The sequence below is a fragment of the Apteryx mantelli genome, chromosome 4, assembly GCF_036417845.1.
Source record: "Apteryx mantelli isolate bAptMan1 chromosome 4, bAptMan1.hap1, whole genome shotgun sequence".
NCBI lineage: Eukaryota > Metazoa > Chordata > Aves > Apterygiformes > Apterygidae > Apteryx > Apteryx mantelli.
Window position 1 is genome coordinate 29,371,444 of NC_089981.1, and position 21,033 is coordinate 29,392,476.

The 21,033-nt window shown below is 36.1% G+C and overlaps 1 protein-coding gene across 7 annotated transcripts in view; it reads left to right on the forward strand.

Annotated features, from left to right (window-relative positions):
- The window catches only part of ZNF143 (zinc finger protein 143), a 44,665-nt gene that overhangs the window by 15,079 nt on the left and 8,553 nt on the right, over positions 1 to 21,033 (forward strand). For 6 of the 7 annotated variants that reach the window (XR_010884074.1, XR_010884075.1, XR_010884076.1 and 3 more), the window contains exons 5-13: positions 77 to 157; positions 1,255 to 1,451; positions 5,410 to 5,484; positions 10,144 to 10,263; positions 11,467 to 11,542; positions 13,499 to 13,624; positions 16,770 to 16,949; positions 18,152 to 18,379; positions 19,663 to 19,811. Coding sequence is in view for 4 of the 7 variants with exons in the window: in XM_067296108.1 (XP_067152209.1) it covers positions 77 to 157; positions 1,255 to 1,451; positions 5,410 to 5,484; positions 10,144 to 10,263; positions 11,467 to 11,542; positions 13,499 to 13,624; positions 16,770 to 16,949; positions 18,152 to 18,379; positions 19,663 to 19,811 (1,232 nt within the window). In the remaining 3 variants the exon portion in view is untranslated. The remainder of the gene's footprint in view (positions 1 to 76; positions 158 to 1,254; positions 1,452 to 5,409; positions 5,485 to 10,143; positions 10,264 to 11,466; positions 11,543 to 13,498; positions 13,625 to 16,769; positions 16,950 to 18,151; positions 18,380 to 19,662; positions 19,812 to 21,033) is intronic. The other variant, XM_067296111.1, reaches the window with a different exon arrangement.

The window sequence follows — 21,033 nt, forward strand, 5'->3', positions numbered from 1 at the left end:
ATTTAGTATTCAATCTTTCTAACTAATGGCTTTTTCAAACTGTTTTTGAAGCATTTGAATTCTTTCCTCTGAACAGGAGACAGCCTGCGTCTGGAAGATGGACAAGCAGTTCAGTTGGAAGATGGAACTACAGCATTTATTCATCACACTTCCAAAGGTAAATATTTTTGAAGTGTGATTTGTTATTACAGTTCAACAGAACTTCAGCAATAGAAAACATGATACTGTATTTAGACTATGACATCATTTAATATGATTGCCATTGTAGATGACTTGTTACTTTTACTTAGTGACATCTGGAAATTATTAAAATGAGACTGGTTCAGTTCTTCATTTGGACCTTATATAGCAGTTATAAACAGAATAAAAGCCAGCATACTTCATTATTTTTTTAGTCCAGGATCTCAGTAAAGTAAATAGATGTGCTGTTAATAGAAATGTAAACCCCTGTATGGATTTCAGTAATGATTGCATGTGAAAATGAGAAGAGAAAGCAGGTAAGAAAAAATCAATCTCTCTTGAAATGAAGAATGTAGAGATTGAGTTAAATTCTAAAGATCATGCTATTGATGGTTTTGCCATTAAATGGTAATGCAGAAAATGTCACAGCTAACAGTCCAAAATGCAAATGTATTTATTTTAAATGATAATTTAGATTTCTGCAGAAGCTGATGACGCTAGTCTTGGAAATAGGCCCATTTCTCTTTGAAAAGTGAACAAGTAAATATTTTAAGTTTGTTTAAATTAGCATGATGAGAATTATGTTCTACAAACAGCAGTGCAAAGAGAAACAAATATAATGATCTTTTAAGATTTTCTTCCTTAAAAGTCATCTCATATTTTATGTGTTTCTTTTGCATATGTGGTGTTACTTGCATGATTCTGTTCTTAAAATAGTTAAAATTTTAACCATAGTACGTTATATTATTTACATTTTATTGTGAGTGAATAAGAAATTGAAAGTATATTTGTGTATGTGGTTTCCTTTGTAAGTAACCAGACCAGTATATTTTGTAAGTAACTAGAGCAACGTAAAATTGGTTTTGCACTTTCATAAGTGGACAGAAGTAAAAGCTATGAGAAGAGTTGTTCTGAAAAATGTAATCTGTGCTATTGATAGCAATATTTTAAGTGATTATATTTCTCAGAGACCTTTTCCTAAACAGTTTTTTCTCGTGTAATGTCTTTATTTTGAAGACATGCAGACACTGCTTTTCCTTTTCTTTTGTAACATTTTGTAATATTATTTCTCAGACAGTTATGACCAGAGTGCATTACAAGCAGTCCAGCTGGAAGATGGTACTACTGCCTACATACACCACACAGTGCAAATGCCACAGTCAGATACCATTTTAGCTATTCAGGCTGATGGCACAGTGGCAGGTCTTCATACAGGAGATGCTGCCATCGATCCAGATACCATCAGTGCTTTGGAGCAATATGCAGCCAAGGTATACTGAAAGACCTTTTATCTATCCATAAGATTTTAATGTAGATACTTGACAGCAAGAGCCAGTTGTGATCTAAGAAACAAAATGACAATTAAGAGAGCATTCAGACTCTTAAAAGAGAGGACACCAAATTGTTGTGACAGTGCTTCATTGTCATGAGCAGCTCCAGTGTGTAGTGTTGCATAAAAGGAACAAGGAATTGAACACTGAAATGATGTGGAGTCAGATTAACTTGGAAAGTGATTTAGAAAAGTAAATTACTTTCTCAAAAAATACCATTAAAAAGCTTTTTTTTTTTTTTTTTCATTGAGAAGACTGGGGCCTGGTGTATTTGACAAGGACAACACGACACAAAGTGTAAAATAAATGATTAATCAGCTACTGAGTTTGGAAAAAAACTTCTTTGATGCATGCTTTTAATAATAAAAGTGTACTGTGATGCTCAAAATTCATGTAGTCCAATAATGAACTTCAGCAGTTCCAACACTCTTCTCATATTATAGTTTATACTTTAAGGACAACTGTAAATCATGATGTAACTGTAATAATATAATAGGCAGTGGCTTTTTAGTTTTCCAGTGTCCCAGTTTCTGGATGATTACCATTAGTACTTATATTGCTCTGGAAAAGAGTAGAATTAGTTTTAAAATCTGTCTTCTACTGTCACTCAGAACTGTCAAATTTTGGTAGAAGGCCAGTTAGGAAAATTAAATGGTTGACGCACTGTTTTTTCCACTATGCTTCAATTTGATATAATTGAGGAGATCCTAAGAGAGCCAGTCAGATTGTGTTACATTTGCCTATGCCTTAAGATTTCATAAAACAAAAAGGTAACTCAAGCATAGCTGAGCTGTAGTGACAAACTTTTACAAATTCCCCATCTGTTCTTTCATTTCAGTTTAAAGCAATCATAGCTTTTTTTTTTATAAGGAGCTGTATTAATCTTAATTTGTTGTAAGAATAAGGTTTTGTTTTGAGAAGAAGAAACAGACATATTTTGCATTTTGAAACAACATATTTGCATTTTTGTCCTATTTTTTGCAACATGTTTCTGAATTCTGTAGTGTGAATTTATATTCTGAAGTGTATTTATGTATATCTAGGAAAAACTGCATGTGTTTTTTTTAAGCTTTCATCTGAGAGACTTATCTTGAAAAGTACTGCTATAACTCCTCAAGGAAAGACAGTAGAAATGAGCTTCCTAATACTTCATCTGCATTATGTGGAAAAGCAAATAATACCTCAGTTATCACACTGCTTTTTTTTTTAAGGAGAAATGTGGCTTAATGATTGTACTCTACGTTCATGTAGAGTTCATGGTGAGGTAGTGTGTACTATTCATAGTGGCCAGTATAGGAAAATCGAAAAAGGTACAGAAAGGGGCAACAATGATGAGCAAACATATGAAATATGTGAGATAAGGATATGATAAAATTTTACAAAATTTTAAGTGGCACAGAGAAGGGTAGTGACTTGTCATTTTATTTACCAGTATAAGGACTGGGAAACATCAAATGAAACTAGCAGGTGACAGGTTTAAGAGCAACAAGGGAAAGACACTTTTTCAAACAGCATAAAGATAAGCCATGGCACTACTTGTTGTAGGATACTGTGGATGCTAACATGGATTCAAAGAGTTATTAGTCAAATTCATAGAAGAAAAATGTGTCCAGGGCTGTTAGTACAAACATGTGACTTCTGGTTTAGGAAGTTCCTAAGCCACAAATTGCTTGAAGGTTGGGAGAATATTTCTGGGAATGTATCACTATATGCTTGGCCTGTTCTTACACTTTCTCTAGCATCTGCTACTGGCTGCTGTTGAAAACAAGATGGTTCACTAGACGGACCTTTAGCTGTTCTTATGTTCTTAATTGAAGGCAGACTAAATTTTTCTTCAGAATCTAAGACAGTCTTTTAAGAGGAACTCTCTAAATTTCTCGGATAGCAACTATCTCCCTGGCAAACAGAGGTCTTCCTTTGGGGCAGAATTCTCCCAAGACTACAGAAAGGTTTAAGATCATGTGTGTCTTGCTTTTTTCATTAGCTTTGAAGGTTTTCTCTTCAAAACTTAAAAAAAAAAAACAAAACCACACTTGGAAGAAAATAAGGAGTATTTGGAGGATAGTGATTCTTCTCTGTTCTCCTTCCTTACAAAACAGGTAGAAATAGCAAAGATACGTAGGCAGCACAAGATCAGCGTATGAACTCTGTGAGAGAGTGCATACAAAGAGAGCCAAGAAGGCTACGCAGAAGCTAGCTGGGAGTATTGGAACATGTACATTTTTCATTGCCCCTTGCTTCTGCTTTAGGCATAGAACTTGAAGAGCAGATAAGATTTAACTAGAGTCCTCTTAATTTGGGGCTAAGGCAATGCCACCTTCCTCCCAAAGTAACCAGAGGAAAAAAAGAGATTACTGCTCTCAGTTGAACAAGTCAGAGGATATATAATGAAATTGTGAAAAAGTTGCAACACATACTTCCCTTCCATAAGCTGTTTTCCTGTAACATCCCAGCTGCTGAAAAAATACAGCTCCTGGGATGTGTGTGTGTATGTATATATGTGTATGTGCGTGCATGCACATGCAGTTTGGATCATTTGTTTGCATGCACACACATGCATTTTTCACCATTTGTTTCCAGTGGCATTAATGAACTTCTCATTTCATGTCATCAATTCCTTACTCAGCCAACAGGAAGTTCAGAATTAAGTGATTCAAGTCCTCCTTCTCTGCAGGATCTCTCTCCTTCCAAATTCAAAAATCCTTCAGGAGAAGGTCCCAAAATGGCTGTTACTTCCTTAAGAAAACCTGAGAAATAACTGCTTATGGACTCTCCTTTTCAGTCTGTCTGATATAATGTATAATTTTCCTTTGCTCTTCAGGGTTTTATCTCAAAGTTGCCAAAAGAATATTGCTCAAAATCATCTAATTTAGAAAGATTATGCAGTCTGAAAACCTCTTAATGGACAATCTCATCTTCAGTCTGCAAGGGAAACTTTGGTAGTTGATGCTTTGAGCAAGACGCTTTACACAGCCATTAACCTTCTCAGAAGCCTGCTGTGACCTCCTTAGTGTAAGGGCATAGGCTTACCAGCTGAGCTAGCATTCCTGCCAAACTGTCTGAAAGGAGAATAAGATCACTTAGACTAGATTTAGGTGCAGCAGTCTCAGCCTTGAGCATAATGAATGCATAGCGTATTGTAAAAGCCTGTGTTCAACCCAGAGGCAGTTAAGGGATGGGAAAACTGTGTAAAGTATACTTTAAATTATTTTTTTCTACAGTGACTAATAAGACATTGTTCTTTGAGTTGATGTACTTGAGAGTTTTTTTTTTAACTAGGGCAATTATATCTTTATTCAAATAAGAATTTCAAATTAACATCTAATACTCTCTCAAATATTTTTATAAGCTCCTTGGAAAGCAGAGGTATCTTTCTCTTCATGTAGACTGCTTTAAAAAATAAATCTTTGGAGCAATGCATGAGTCTTTACTTAGCTGTTGTAATTTTACTGTCTTGAATTGAGATGTAATATATTGTACAGGTATTTTGATTCCAAAGGAGTTGTGCTGTTTGAAACAAATAAATTCTGCTAAGCAGAGAAGGAAAGATATATCCCTTTTCTAAAAGAGATATATTTTTTTTCTGTCAGAACTCAGTATTATTAATTTATTATAATACTCTTGCCAGTCTATTGATTTAACGCATTTAGTTCCTGCAGTCTTTTCTTCCTTGCTTTAAGACAACCTTGAGATGCTCACCTTCATACGTATTATATAATGCAGCTGTTAAAAGTGGTGACTTTCATGTAAGTTAATGTACTATAGGATTACCGTGTTTCAAGAGGGAGCTAGAGAGCTGTGGAATAGCAAGTCCTTAGGAACTGTCTGTAACCTGCTGTTTTTCAGATAAATAAAAATAGCCTGTAAATGTTTTTCCCATCTTGACTTAATTTTTCAGGTGTCTATTGATGGAAATGACAGTGTAAGTGGCACAGGAATGATAGGTGAAAATGAACAAGATAAAAAAATGCAGGTATGTAGCACAGTACAAAATAATTGATTCAAATACATCTGTTTCTTCTGTCTTCTCTGTGCCCAGCAACCTGCACAGTAGGAGTTCTGTTCAGCCATGAACTAGGGTCTACTGCTACCCTTCAGGAATTTTTCACCTCAAACCTATGCAGCTAGGTTGTATTTTTCACTTTGTGGAAGATCCATTCCCAGGATTTTAAAAAGATCTTCAAATACTTCTTGTTTTCTGTTCTTTTTCTTTTCTCTTGAAAGGTAAGTAAAAAATTATGTTGAATTTCCAAGATTTTCAGGCTGACTCTTTCACCTGAGTATTTCAGCAATGAGAGGTTAAGTAATTCAAAAGTTCTTTTCCAGAGGATGAACCTACTTTTTATAGTCCTTAAATCATAAGCAACACTGGATCAATTAACGAATTATTTTCTTCTCTGAGAGCCAATTTCAGGCATATGCCTCCAACTGTTCTTTCTTTGGTGCTTTATTTTGATTCCATTTGCTCTGTTAGCTCCTCTACTTCTATTGCAGGTTTTGTAAGTCATCAGTAGATGAGAATGTTGCTCCCGATAAACCATGAAAGAAGCAGAATAGTACTTCCAGTTCTATTTGCTTGCCTTCATGGTGTTACTATAGAAGTGTAACAATTTTTCAACATGAAGGTGTTAACTTAAAAGTTCTAAGGCTAATGGAAAATTCAGGTGAAATTTGTGAAGTTTCAAGTTTTTACCAGAGATCCATAAAATTACATAAGGAAAGCGGTTTTTGTTGTCATAAAATACTTTGTAAAAGGAGAAGAAAGAAAAAAAATTCTCATCTTCAAAGAATTACGAACAACAACAAAAATAATTACAAAAAAACCTCTACCCTCACATGCTTAAATGACAAAATCAGAAGGGGAAAAAGTAATTGCACAGAGAAAGATTTGGTCATCAAAGTAGTCCTGGTTTTCCTTTTAATTTAATTTACGAGGGTATGAACTAGTTAGGAAGAATCCTCTTCCCAGGTAAAATATGATACAGTACCCAAGAAAGAATTACAGGCTAACCTCTGACAGTGACTTCAAAATACTCTTTTTATAAGTTGTTTAAAAATCTAGGTACCACAGTATTTAAAGCTAAAGACACTCCCCAGTTGGCTGTGTGGCCATGACAGTGAAAGACAGAATAGCTAACACATGCATATTTTGCTGCACAGTTGTCCTTATCTACTGTATTGGAATATATTCCATAAAAAATTCAGAAATCTTAGGGTTTTGCACACTTGTCAGTTGGAATGGGAATACAACTCGGTCAAAATGCAAAATTTAAAGAAGAGTAGGATAAGATCTTGATTGGCTCTGCCTAAAAGTAATAAGAGCCTCTTAAGCAAAATGACTTGTAAGTGATATCCAGTTACACATGGATTTCAACCTCAGCCCCAGCACAAATTAAAGTAAGTATGGAGGTTGCTTAATCTTATGCATATATGACAACCTGTATGCCATAGGGAAATGTGCCAATCTTATGCAGCATTGTATTCCAAATGGAAAAAGATCTAATATTTCAAAAGGTATTGAGGCTTAGTCTCAAATTCTTATCCCATAAGGTGACTTCAGTTGGCCAATCAAAAACTGAGTGTCGCAAAACTATCAGTAATTTCTGAAAATCTTAACCATGATTATATCTTAATGCAAGTAGATATCTACTTGTAGCTTCTTTTGAGATAATATAATGTTTGAGATAAAATAATCTTATGTTTAGATATAATATTAAATAAGTGTATATTTATAAACTTTTAAAGTCCTCAGTAACACAAGAACAGAACAGATGTCATGCTGCAGAGTAATCATTCAAACCTCTTGCATATGGTTAGGTTTCACACCAAAGAAAAAACAGAAAACCTCTTTGTGAATCTTAGTGTGATATGTATGTGTGAGGACAAAAGAATATATGTGACCAAATGGATATGATACGCTATTTCCTTTCAAGCCTGTCATACCCATCTGTTCATAAGAGCAGAATCATAAGACTGACATTTATGTGTATACAATATAAAAATCTTGTTTGAGATCTTTGTATCCTTTGTTGTTCTTCTCCTGTGTTAATTCTCTGAACTAAGTTAGGATGTATTTGTGATTTCTTTTACAATTATTTTTTGTTTTATCCATTTAAAAGTATTTTGAAGGACACAATTCCTCTTGAGAAGTTTCACATTATAAAGGTGCTTTATTTGCTGTGTTCTTTGATTTTGTGTCTAACATGAATTTTTAAGTTTCTTTAGACAGCATTATCTTCTAAGAATAATAATGTTAATACTACATCTGTCCTTGTTGAATGATAACACTAACTGAATTCTTAATAATCCTCAACTCACGTTAACTAATGTATTACAAAGATAATGCATACTTCTGCAGATAGTTGTTTGAACAAACAAATGCTTATGATTTCCAAATGATTTTTTTCCTGAGTGTTCTATTTGTTTTAGATTTTTTTTCCTCTTTGTATCCATCTTCATTTTGGTAAAATATTTCTGGTTATTCCTTACAGATATTAGAAATAACATCGATTACAGAAATATTTTAATTTTCTTTTAAACTTTAGAATACTTCAGCTTTATAGCTGATCTTAGCTACATAAATATTTTTATATAATGAAACAGCAAAGAAATGCCAGTGGGATTACTGACAGGGAAGTCAAATCCAAAAATACTTAAGTGCAGGTGTTTAACCAAGAGTGCACTACCAGTGCATCTTCTCCATGTATCTTTTATGTATTAAAGTGACTTCTGTGATTAACGGTGAATGATATTGTGGGTTAAATAGTAATATTAGTAATGGATTTCTGGATTCATGAGGTTATATTTTTCCCTGTGGTTCAGGAGAAGCTTTTCTGAACTGTTGTTGTACATTTGAGTGGACTTCAAATTCCTTATTCAGCTTAAGAACGGTGTGAAGGTGATGGGGCAACTTTCTCTGAAGAATCCTTTAGGGAGGTTGTTTTAAGATTGACCCAAACTTTTGATTTATCTGAAGGAGGAATGAGAGGCCTGTCTACAGTTGCAGGGCTACAATCTCATTGGGATCACAGAGACATGGGTGGGATAGATCACAGGACTGGAGTGCTGCAATGGCTGGAGACAGGCTCTTAGGAAGGACAGGCCAGGAAGGCAAAGAGGGGGAGTTGCCCTTTATGTGAGAGAGAAGCAGGAATGCATGGAGCATGCCTGGGGTGATGAGCCAGCTGAGAGCTTAGGGATCAGGATTAGAGGGCAGACCAGTGTGGGGTGATGTTGTCTGCTACAGACCGCAGATCAAGAAGAAGTAGATGAGGCCTTCTTCAGATAACTGGAGGAGGTCTCACATTACGGGGAACTTCAGCCAACCCTGTATCTGCTAGAAGAGTAACACAGTAGGGCACAAGCAATCCGGGAGGCATCTGGAGTTCATGGATGACAACTTCTTAACAGAGGTGACTGAGGAAACAATGAGAGAAGAGGTTCTGGCTGGACCTGATAGTTACAAACAAGGAAGAACTAGTTGGGGATGTGAAGGTCAGGGGCAGCCTTGTCTGCAGCGACCCTAAGATGGTGGCGCTCGCAATCCTGAGAGAAGGGAAGAAGGCACATAGCAGGATCACAACCCTGGACTTCAGGAGAGCAGACTCTGGCCTGTTCAGGGACATGCTTGGAAGAATCCCATGGGATATGGTCCTGGATAGAAGAGAGGTCCAGGAGGTTGGTCAAACACTGGAACAGGCTGCCCAGAGAGCTTGTGGAGTCTCCATCCTTGGAGATATTCATAATCAAACTGGATATGTCCAGGGCCACCTGCTCTGGTTGGTCCTGCTTTGAGCAGGGGGTTTGGACTAGTTGATCTCCAGAGGTCCCTTCCACCTCAACCATTCTGTGATTCTATGACATGTTCTTTTGACAATTTAGAATGGAATTGGATCCATAAGAAGGGGGGTAGTTTAAAATAAGGATAGACCTTTAAAAATTCTTTTGGTTACTTTACGTATAGTTGTATTAAAATGTTTATGTTTGGTTTTCTTCTGCCTCTTTCTTGAGTCAGTGTATGAATATTTCTTACATTTTTCCTGAAGTGACATGCAAAAAAGGAGAGTAGAATGTAGCACAAATTACTAATTGTAGTAATTATTACAAATAGTAATTTGTGCTACATTCTACTCTCCTTTGATCAAAAAACATGCATCACTGACAAAGTACAAGAATGCTTTCCTTCATTTTCAAAAAGTGCTCTTTCTAAGTTCATTTAATTATTGTTTGGCCTTTGCATGAACTTATCTTTGAAGGTGCTCTGCTTTATGGCTAATCTGCCTCAGGAACTGAACCTGTGCAGTAGATGTAGTCTAAGCCTCTTCTATCTACTAGTTTGGTCATCTTACCACTGGACTTATTTTTCAAATTATTTTGTTTTTGTCATTATTTGACTAATTAATTTATGAATTTAACTTTACTGGCTTTTTACAGTTTCTCTGTTTCATTAAAAATTATGCTGACCAAAAAAAAGTATTTTATTTCTTGCAGACTAAGAAATACATGGCCTAGCAAAGACAGACAAAAGAAACCTGTTAGAATTAGCTCTGACTTGACTGGAAAATAACAATGTATGAGTTTTCTGATCAAATGTATTGTTCCTTTGATTTTTATGTATTTCTTTTAAACTTAGATTGTCTTGCAAGGACATGGAACAAGAGTGACTGCAAAATCTCAGCAGAGCGGAGAGAAAGCTTTTCGCTGCGAATATGATGGCTGTGGAAAACTGTACACAACAGCTCACCATCTTAAGGTAACAATATGTAAAATGAGCATTGGTACTGTGCAGGCTTCTTTTTTTTTTTTTTTACAAAGTATATGGTTAAAAGTTATGGAAGTGAACCAAGAGCCAGTCATAATGGTGCTGTTTTGTCAAATGCTTATTGGGCTGATCTTACAGCAACTGATTAGCTCAGATGTTCGGCTGATTTTGCTTAGTGTTCTGAGATGAGGCTGGTTTTGAAAATTGATCATCAAATAGACTACATTCACTGACTAAGCAAAATACACTCTTTGCCTGTAATGTCATATAAAACACCTGCACCATAACTTCAATGATGAGGAAAAAATGTTGACTCTCCATGTCATTCATTTGGCTGTCAAAGTAGGATAGAGGCAGATACATGACCATTATGTTCTGCTCATATATTGCCAGCATGTAAGAAATCTGCTGTTGAAATAGCTTCTGACAGCAGTACCATGGAAATTCAATGTTCACTTTTTGTTCACTCTAATTTACATTTTTGTATGATCCAGCAAAAATTACAATTTTTTTAAAGATTTTATCATCATAACACAAGGTTCAATTCTTCAAACCAATCCAAGATTCAAAGTGAAAAGCTGGAACATCTTTTCTTTACAGTTGCCAACTCCTTAGTTCTCTTCTTTTTTAATTCAGTAAAGGAATTACTGAAACAATAGAGGTGTAGAGCAGTCCACATACCAGGTTAGGCTGAGCTAATCACTTGCAGATGAGGTAAACTCCTTGCAGTGACTCTTTGCTTCTGACAACACAGTCTGCAGTCAGTGAGTAACTGATGCTCTATGGATTATACGTTAAAATGGTGCACTTGCTGTAGAGCACACCTTTGCATTCTTTTGTGCAATATAAGAGGATCATTAGAAGGGCTCACTGGAGTCAAAAATCAGTGGCGTGCATGCATGCTGTCTTTAATGTCGTTGCTCGGTGGCTACTCTGCATGTATTTATAAAAATGTTTTTTGTAAAACTGACTTGAAAGCATTAGGTTAGACCTTGAAAAGAGACATTTTTAGTTTTAGGGAAAACGCTGTTATCCTATTTAATTAATTGTTATCACCGATTTAAAAAGAAGATGCTTTTTGAACCTGAATCTTAGGAAGAGAAACAAAATATATTGTCTTTGAGAATGAGGTTTCTGTGTTGATGGAATTGGATAAAACATTTCATTGAGTCAATGTATTGCATGTCTTGGTAGGTGCACGAAAGGTCACACACAGGAGATCGACCGTATCAGTGTGAACATCCAGGTTGTGGTAAAGCATTTGCAACAGGTAATGTTTTGTACACTAGTTCCGTCTGTCTGTTAGTGTTTGTCTTTATAAAAAATATGTTTTTAATATTGCCTTTTTTTTAACTGCTAAGTAAAGAACCTGTTCCTGATTGGGGTCCATTTATGAAAACTGCAAAAAAAAGTCAACATTCCAGCTAATGCAGCATATAGAAAAGACAGAGGATTTAACTCTTAGTTACTGGAGAAGGAATGAGGTGAAACACTTTTTTTTCCTTACTTTTCACCTGTCATGCTACCATCAGTTTAAAGAAACAGATTTTTCTTAACATGAAACTAATATTATAAGTTAAATGAGGTGATAAGAAGCTGAACCTGTTGGCTGTGGATAAATATCTGATCTTCTGGTCCAAAGTTGAAAAGAATATTGATGGGAGATACTCTGTTTTGAGTGTTCTTTATCAAAATTGTATGAAAGAGTGACATTTTTCATGAAGCACACTCTACAGTCCATACAGACTACTCCATTCATGCATAATGCACAACCTGACATTTCATTTGATCATGTAAAAGGCAATTATGAGTAATAAAACATGGAAGACAGTGAAAGAGCAAAAGTTGTTTCAAATTTATTCTTTTGCTTTGAATGCAAATTAGTGTGATGCTTAGAAATGTAAGGCTGTAGGGTTTTTTTAAATCCTTAGAAAGCAGAAAAAGTAAGGTGTTTCTAAAAGAACTCCATATGATTTAATATATTTAATACTGCTTCTTTGACTACACCAACAAAAGAAATGCTGATGAGAAAGCTCAAAAGGGAAACAAACACACTTAAAAGATTATGCATCTGTTTAATTGCATAGTGTTTGTAAAGGGATTTCAGAACCACATAATGAAATATTCTGTCCCATTGCAACAGACTGGTGTGACTATAACCACCTTTCTGTCTGTTAATATCATACATTTGAGCAGAGCTATTGTGCCACTTTAGATCAGCAATCCTTGCTGTTGATCAAGTACATTTTAAGTACTGAATGCTCTTGGATTAAATAATAGAAACTTTACTGGGCTGGATCATGAAACTGAGTTTGCTTGTTTGTTAAAACTTTGTTTTAGATGTAAGAATGAACGTGCAGCTTGGTAGACATCCTTCATGTTTTTAATAACTAATCAAAACTAAGGATTTCAGCTGCTGTAGGGATGTATTGAGAGCACACTGTGAAATTAAAGCAGGTGCCATCTTCTTATAGACTGACTTTATCTTGTAGAAATATATGATCACTTGTGGACACAAGATTCCAATTCCTTTTCTTAAATGGGTGTTTTGGGGTTCTCTGGTCATGATCTTTTCAGGAAAGTAGAGAAGGGAAGATCTTGGTAAAATAGTCTCTGCAAAATAAATTTACGGGGGCCTTAGCCTATTGAGACTAGTGGTATTTTTGATGATGATGAGTTCCTGAAAATAATTTTAAAGGGAAAGACTGTCCATGAATACTGCCTGTTGGCACCTATATATTCGATGATGTTAATAATATGGTTTAGAAAAATTAGAATAGACTCAGAGCCTTCATAGCAGTAGAGCTTTTACTGTTGACTCATTAATGTTATTGATCACTATATGAGCTAATAATTAAAGGCCATTTTGATGATAGTAGTGGTAGGAGACAGAAAAAAAGTGCATGCGAAAACACAGATTTCTCAGAAGACTGAATAAATATTTGTCTACATGTTATAATCATAACGATGTATCCCTTTGAAGGGAAGGAGAAGCATTATGGAAATGTACTTTCTTCATAAATAAAGGAAGAAAGAATTTCCAAACTGTGTCTAGAGTTCTGCTGCTCTGTGTGGTGGAACAAAAAGCATGTGAAGAGTAGAATAAAAAATTTTATTCATCAGGGAGCTTCCTGATTGGAATGGCAAGCATAGCTTTTGATCATGATGGTTTCTGAGTATCTTAATTTAGTATGTGTACTATCATAACATCCTTTCTGATCTTCAGGATACGGGCTAAAAAGTCACGTCCGAACACACACTGGTGAAAAGCCTTATCGGTGCACAGAAGAAAATTGTACCAAATCATTCAAGACTTCAGGAGACCTGCAGAAACACATCCGAACCCACACAGGTACTATTATCATCTACATTTTTTTTTTAGTTGGTTAGAATTAGGTGGATTTTTTTCTCTTTGAGCATTTTATGACTTTATACTTATGAAATCAGTCTATGTATATTCTCTTTCTGAAGCCCAGTGAGCTCAACAACATTTCAGCATGGTAAGCATTTACTGCAAATCCAGCATGCAGCATTTCTCAGAAAAGTGCTTAAGCATTCACACTGCCATTACAAATGCACTAACTTTGAGCAATGTGTGTAACCCTTGCATTGTCACTGAGTCACTTGGTGCCTTTATAGTTTCTTTGTAGATAGAAGGTATTGCTTTGCAGCTGTAACAGAAGAAGGAACTTTTCCTCAATAATGCAGCTCACCTTTTAGAAATTCCATCAATATTTTTAAGTTTTGGTGCTTTCAGATAACTTGCATGTTGGCTTTATGAAGGCTGACGGTTCTCAGATTGTTATTATCCTGATTTCCCTTATCTTCTGACAATGGAAAAAATGAATAAAAATATAATGCAAAAACAGCTGTTATTAAAACTTTCAAATGCGTAAAAAATTAAATCTTATGTTTGTCTAATTAAAGTCACTTGAAAGCCAAAACAGAAATAAATTCTGTACAGCATATCCTGCACTCCACAAAACTCTGTAGGTGTGCACACATGCTTGCACAAGTTTGTGCAATGTCTCCTTTGCTCCAGAGATCTGGAGAAAAAACACACACACACACAAAAAAGCTTAAAAATAGGAAGAATAACCTCTTACCACCTACTAACCTATGTTATTCCATTAAGTATATTAATTCACCTGCTAGAACACCTGCAAGTTTTTCCACTCATCTCTCTGAATTTTAGAGATTAAAAAAGAGAAAAAGAATTAAAGAAATTGGTTTTTCTCAGATTCAGAAGGGCAATGCACAGGGAAAAAGAAAAGAATGCAAACAATAAAAATTATAAAAGCTGTTGATTACATTAAAATAATTCTGCTTCCCTGGACTTTCATATTTAAAGACAGTCTGTTGCGGTTAGTGCTGTGTTGATGTCAAGTTGGACATCAGGATGAGGACATAAAAGTATTATCTCTTTTCAGTTGTAGAACAGAACTGTTTGAAGTTGTTGTGTAGTATGATCAAGTACAAAATATAAACTGAAAGATTTCTATAGTATAGACAACAGACTGATTATCTGTAGACTGTTTTTTTTTTGCTTCTTTATGATCATACAAGTTTACATGGAAATTTAATACACTTTATTCTGATTTAACAGTTGAGATGAGACGTAAGCCAGCTTTAAGTCACAATTCACCCCTTCGAACACTATTAGTAAAACATGGACTCCCAGCAGTCCCTGGATCAGAGTTCAGGGATTTCTTCAAGAAGTTACAGGTTTAAGAATAGTTGCAGGAAGCTAAAGAATGAGAGAAAAGTTGCACCAAGTCCTTTCTGTGGATGGATGGAGCAGTGTACACTTGTATGCTTTGCAGGTTGCAACAGTGCAGCTGATGGAGGCAAACAGGTCTGGGCTCCCCCTGCTCTCTGCCTTGGCTTTGGAGCCTTTTCATTCCTTTATCATGTAGAGCAGCATTAGCATTCTTGATTTTCTGCCCATTTGAGCCCAGAGTGATTTTTCCCTCTCTTTTACTAGCAGTCCAGTCTCACTTTCTGCTGCCCTTAAATGCTTGCATCAGGTTCTTTCATGACATCCCTAGACATATCTCTGCCCTATCTTCTGATACATCCTAGTGTCAGAAAAGCCAGTCGCACAGGAAGTTGCATGGGTGGCAGAGTGCATCTTCAGAGATCAGTGCTGAGCTGTTGTGTGTTGCAGCTGAGCTGGGGTAGAGCTTTAAAGTGTTTTGACTTGCTTTGCATTTCTACTACCAGAAATTGCAGTCACCTGGAAACAGGTCACTCTTCTAAGAAGTGCATTAGAAAGCTGAGGCCAACTTCCCAGACCCGCCGGGTGACATTCCTGCGGGCCTTCCTGAGGAACAACCCTGGTCGGGGAAGGGCTAGTGTTGCACAGGGTGGACTGCACAGCCTGGCTCCTTTCCGGCTGTAATTTGAGGTTCTGTGTTGAAGCAGGGATTAGGGGAGCCATGGCAACACAACACTGAGGCGTGTACACTTAAACACACGCACACCGCCTTGGCAGGAAACTGAAAAACCTTTCCCTAATAGCTGCCTTAGGGAGTGAATTATAGTTTCCTCTGCCAAGGAGCTAACTACTTTGGAGTTTCATGGTATTAATGTCTCTATCAGGACTTTCCTGTTTCTGTGTTTAAATACTTAATATTGTATTTGTAGTAATGATCTGCCCTCTCTTGCTCTCAGATTCTTCATTTTGGTGAACAGTGCAGTGAGTGGAAGGAACTTAGCTCTGGGAAGGGTGAAATCGCAATGGGGTAGCATGTCAGGTGGGGATTCTGCCTTAACCCCCTGCGCTCGCCCCGTGTGGGCAACCCTGTGAGTTTGATAGAGCTGAAGGGTATAGTAGACAGGGATCAGCCTTATCGTTCATGGTGAAATGCTTTGGTGGAATGATATAAGTTAATGTGTTTAAATCTGTATTACACAAATAGATTCCTTTAAAAAAGACAATTGTATTTGTAATTGATTTGGTTTGGGGGTTTAAAATTTGAGTTTTGGGCTGTGTCTCTTGAAAAAGTTGGTTTTGCTCCTGTAGCTTAAGTGCTTTCTATAATGAATTTTACTAATCCATCTATATTTTAGCTATATGCTAAATCATGAATGGATTCTTTTCGTGTTATGAAGTACAATTGATAAATGTACAAATGGTATGATATACTTCTTTTGGATACTATGTGTATGAATTTTGGGGGAGTTAAATACACATTAGAATATGGACTGTGTGGAAGCTATTCCAAGCAATTGAGTCTATTTTATACATCATAAAGTACTAATTAAATGCATGATAATTTAGCTTACAATCTGTATGATTTTCCTAAACTTTGCCAGATTTGGCTAAAAAGTAGAGCAGTCTCTAGCGGCATGTTCATGGTATTTGTGATGGAGACCCAAAGAGAGAATTACATAGCTTTAGATTCCTGCATTCCGTCTAAGCGTAATTAATAATTTTTGTGTTCTTTTGTAACTTTTGCACGTGTGCTTTTTCTCTTCCCCCCCCCCCCCCCCAGGTGAAAGACCCTTTAAGTGTCCATTTGAAGGATGTGGCAGGTCATTTACAACATCTAATATTAGAAAGGTTCACATCAGGACACATACAGGCGAAAGACCTTATTACTGTACAGAGCCAGGATGTGGGAGAGCTTTTGCCAGTGCAACTAATTATAAGAATCATGTGAGGATACACACAGGTATATGAGTTATGTTTTGTAGTATTTTGAAGGGCAATGTGCTGTGTCATTCTCCTTTGTGAACACTATTTTGATGCATTGTAACTGGGCTATAGACAGTTTTATATGTTCTGGTTTGGTGCTTTTGTTTGAGCCTCATTTTCCTTCTACTGACTGTAGTTAAGCAGTTAGTTCTTGCATCTTGCTCTCAAAGCAGAATAATTTTGGTTTGGATCCAAAGCTCTTTAAAACCAATGCAAAACCTTATCTTCAGTGGACATTGGGCTAAATCCTTAATATGGTTTTGGGGCTTGCCTCTGTTGTGAGTTGTTTCCTAAATAAATAACAGTAACATACCAGCCTGAGCTGGAATTTGGCTTGCCTTTGTGAGTCACTCTTTCATTCCAGTTGTATTTTCCTTGCTGCTGGAGTGGTGGTCAAAACCTTACATTCCTAGACTAGAGGTGAAAACAGTTACCCAGTTTGATTGGCAGAGAGAGTCGTCTGCACAAATTAGAAGGTTCTAAAATATAAAAGTTAGTGACAGCCGTCATCTTTTATAGCCTTACATGTTTTATAGAAGCACTGACAAGTTTAATGGAGATAAGTTTTATATCTCAGATTATATCTTTAGTTTATAATGTAATTTTTGCATTTGTTTCATTGATTTTTAAGTGCAAAGTTTTTATATTAAATAATTGTCTAAACATATGCTTCCTACAGATTTCTTTAGAGCGTAAATCTCAAAAGTAAGTGAAATTGTGCTAGTGTAACAACATAGCTGATAATTGAGGAAAAGCATGGGGCTTCTGAGAATAGAAGGGTCAAAATTGTCAGTACTGTGCCAAACTGATGTTAAGGTTGACTTCCCAGGAGGCCGGAGTGCTGTCATTCAGTGAAGCAGTTTGCATCTGCTTTCATCTTTAGTGTCAGTTTCTAAAGATTCTGTAAATTGCAGCTTTCAGACTATCGTTCTGTCTTCATCTGAAGGACATTTTTAGATGGAATGATAGGGAGAGAAAAAGGCCCAACTTTTATTGGCAGTAGTTTTAAAAAGAGACAGCAAGATGCTGCACTGGTATTTGGTGAGCTTCACTATTGTCACTGAAATTGGAGTATGGTTGGTAATTAAGGTGTGTCACTAAATGCCTACAAATTTGTTGACAATTTTTTGTGTGCATCCTAGATAAAGTTGTTTTTATGTGTTTTGTTTTTTCATATAGGGGAGAAGCCCTACGTCTGTACAGTTCCTGGTTGTGATAAACGTTTTACAGAGTATTCCAGTTTATACAAACACCATGTTGTACATACACATTCCAAACCATATAACTGCAATCACTGTGGAAAAACATACAAGCAGATTTCCACACTTGCTATGCACAAGCGAACAGCACACAATGACACAGAGCCCATTGAAGAAGAACAAGAGGCCTTTTTTGAGCCACCTCCAGGTTAGAGTTTGTAGTCTTTGAATCTCCTGTTATAACAGTAAAAATGAGTTGGATAATATTTTTGCTGTTCTTCATAACCAAGGAAATGAATAGCACAGATAAAAATCTGAAGTACTTAATAAAGTTATTTAACTTCTTCATGGAACTTTTTAGTATGGTAGGTAACCTGTAAACAGAAACTGAGCGAGTAATTGAGCAGATCATAAACTCAGTTTATAGCAGGCTGAGGATACAAGAGAAATTTAAATTGCAGTCCCAGCAAACCTGCTATAAACAGATTTGCTATAAACATGAACATGGGAGGGAACCTGCAAGAGTCTGAACTGTTTATGTTTGCAATATACCGGATTTTTCTGAGTAGGTTTTCTAAGAATATGTATAACACCATAGTTGGTGACAGCCTGTTGTGCAGGTTTAAAGGCACTGCCTTGAGAGAAGGGAAAATCTGTCTGTGCAGCACTATGATACTGAGCTATTTTGCTGTAAAGTTAATAGCAGCTTCTATAGACTGTTGTAGAGGCAATAATGAAAATAAGCTCATGTGCTGTAGTACTCTTTAGAAAATATTTTTCATGGTATCATGGGTATTGAATTCTGTGATCATAAAAGATCAGACTGAAGAATATATTGTGAGGGAAGAAACTTAACTTGCCAAAATCTGATTTTAGATGTGGTTGAGGATAGGAATAACATATGTAATCTGTATTGGTCTGAAAAGTGGTTTTACTACATGTATATGGGAAACTGCACTGCATGCCTTTTAAGCAAAAAGTTTGCTATATACTGATGCCACCTTTTAAGGGAGTGATAAGATTTGCATTTGCTGAGGTTAAACATTTATTGAGATGGTAAACTTATTTAAATATTCGCACAAAGGCATCACTTTATTCTTCTGTATGTTTGTTAATGAATAACTCTTTTAATAAGCTGCCAGTTGTGCTTGCAAGAAGCCTCTAGTATGGAGAAGTTAACATTTAATGAATTCATCAAAAATGTTTGTTACCATTTTGATATTTGGTTATAAACTAAATACATATTTTCTTAATGTGTAGTATTTGTATGTATTACAACTCATTGCTAAAAGACTATACCCCAGGTTCCAAAAACAGTCATTTGGGACTTTCTGACTTGATTTTGGTATCTTTCCGTCTTTTATTTTTCTCTTTTTTCCACTGTAGTGTTTAAAACCTTCAAACCAGACTGCCACTTAATCCTTGTCACTAGCTTTCCTGCCAGTATCTAGAGTATGTAAACTACCTTCTTGCCTTCGTTGTATCAAATAGGTCAAGGTGAAGATGTTCTCAAAGGCTCTCAGATAACCTATGTGACAGGTGTCGAGGGAGAAGATGTCATTTCTGCACAAGTTGCTACAGTTACTCAGTCAGGGTTAGGTCAACAAGTAGCGCTCATTTCCCAGGATGGAACCCAGCACGTAAGTACCCGCTGTGCTAAGAACTGGCAGCGACGCGCTGAGAGCTGAGGCTGCTCTTTGTCTGCAGATACTCCATGTGCTTTCTAACATCAGTTAGGATCCTTGATAAATACATACTTAGATTTCTTACGGTTTTGGAGCTGGGTCAGGATATGTTAGGACTGGGCTTCCTCTGGAGTACCTAAATTAAACATATATTGTGACATCTGAAACTGTATTAATACAAAGCTAGATTTTTTTGCTATCCATGTTCGTAAGGGTTGAAAAAACTGCAAGCCCGTTTTGCTTACACTGTAGGCTATTATAACAATTGCTATGTATATAGTCTAATTTCTGAGATTTCCCAGAATTCCCCAAATAATTAATATCTGATTGTTATCTTCTCTGTCATCTATCTGCACACATTTTTGATAAATAAAATCTTTTGGCCCACCTGCCTGTCTTAAAAGGTGTTTGTTAGTGTGTAGTCCTTTACCATTTCTAACATAAAGAAGAGAGGACCAGGATAAGGAATGCTTTGATAATTCCTATGGATAATTTGTTTTCTGCAAGGAGTTATATGCAATTTCATTGAGGGGATTTCAATACAAAGCCATAATTGTTTTCTCTCTTGTTTAGCTCTGGCATGTGGGGAAAAATTATATTTTAGCTGAGAAATTAGTTGAACTGCAAATACCATATGAAAAATGTCTTCTAAATCAGAATCAGGGATGAAATATTAAAGGGGGCTGTTATATTACAGCCCCCAAACATTGCAGCAATGCTAAGTAACCAGCATTTTTCCACTCTAAAATGAAGGTCTGCAGAAGCCTTAACATGGAGTTCTTGCATTTATTTAAATCACCTTTCAGCTTGACTTTAGTTCTGTGATGTTTTATTGGCTTATAAATCACACATCATATCATATCTGATACCCTAATGCATCTTACACTGAAGACATAAAAAAATTTATAACATTATTTTTAATTAAATTTTTATTCATGTTTTAACTTCTAAATCAATAGAGGCCTTTTTAAGATTTCCATTAAGGTAAAAGTTTGTCAGGTGGTACTACTGAGAGTTGCACTATCCACTACATAAGACGTAACCATAGATAATCTCTCACGCAGTTATTTGGGATATGATCTGATGAACATGGAATTGTAGACTCTGTTGACAAGTATGCCTAGTTTTGCTATTACTGAACCATGGTTTTATTTCTGTAAACAGGTATATGTGTCTG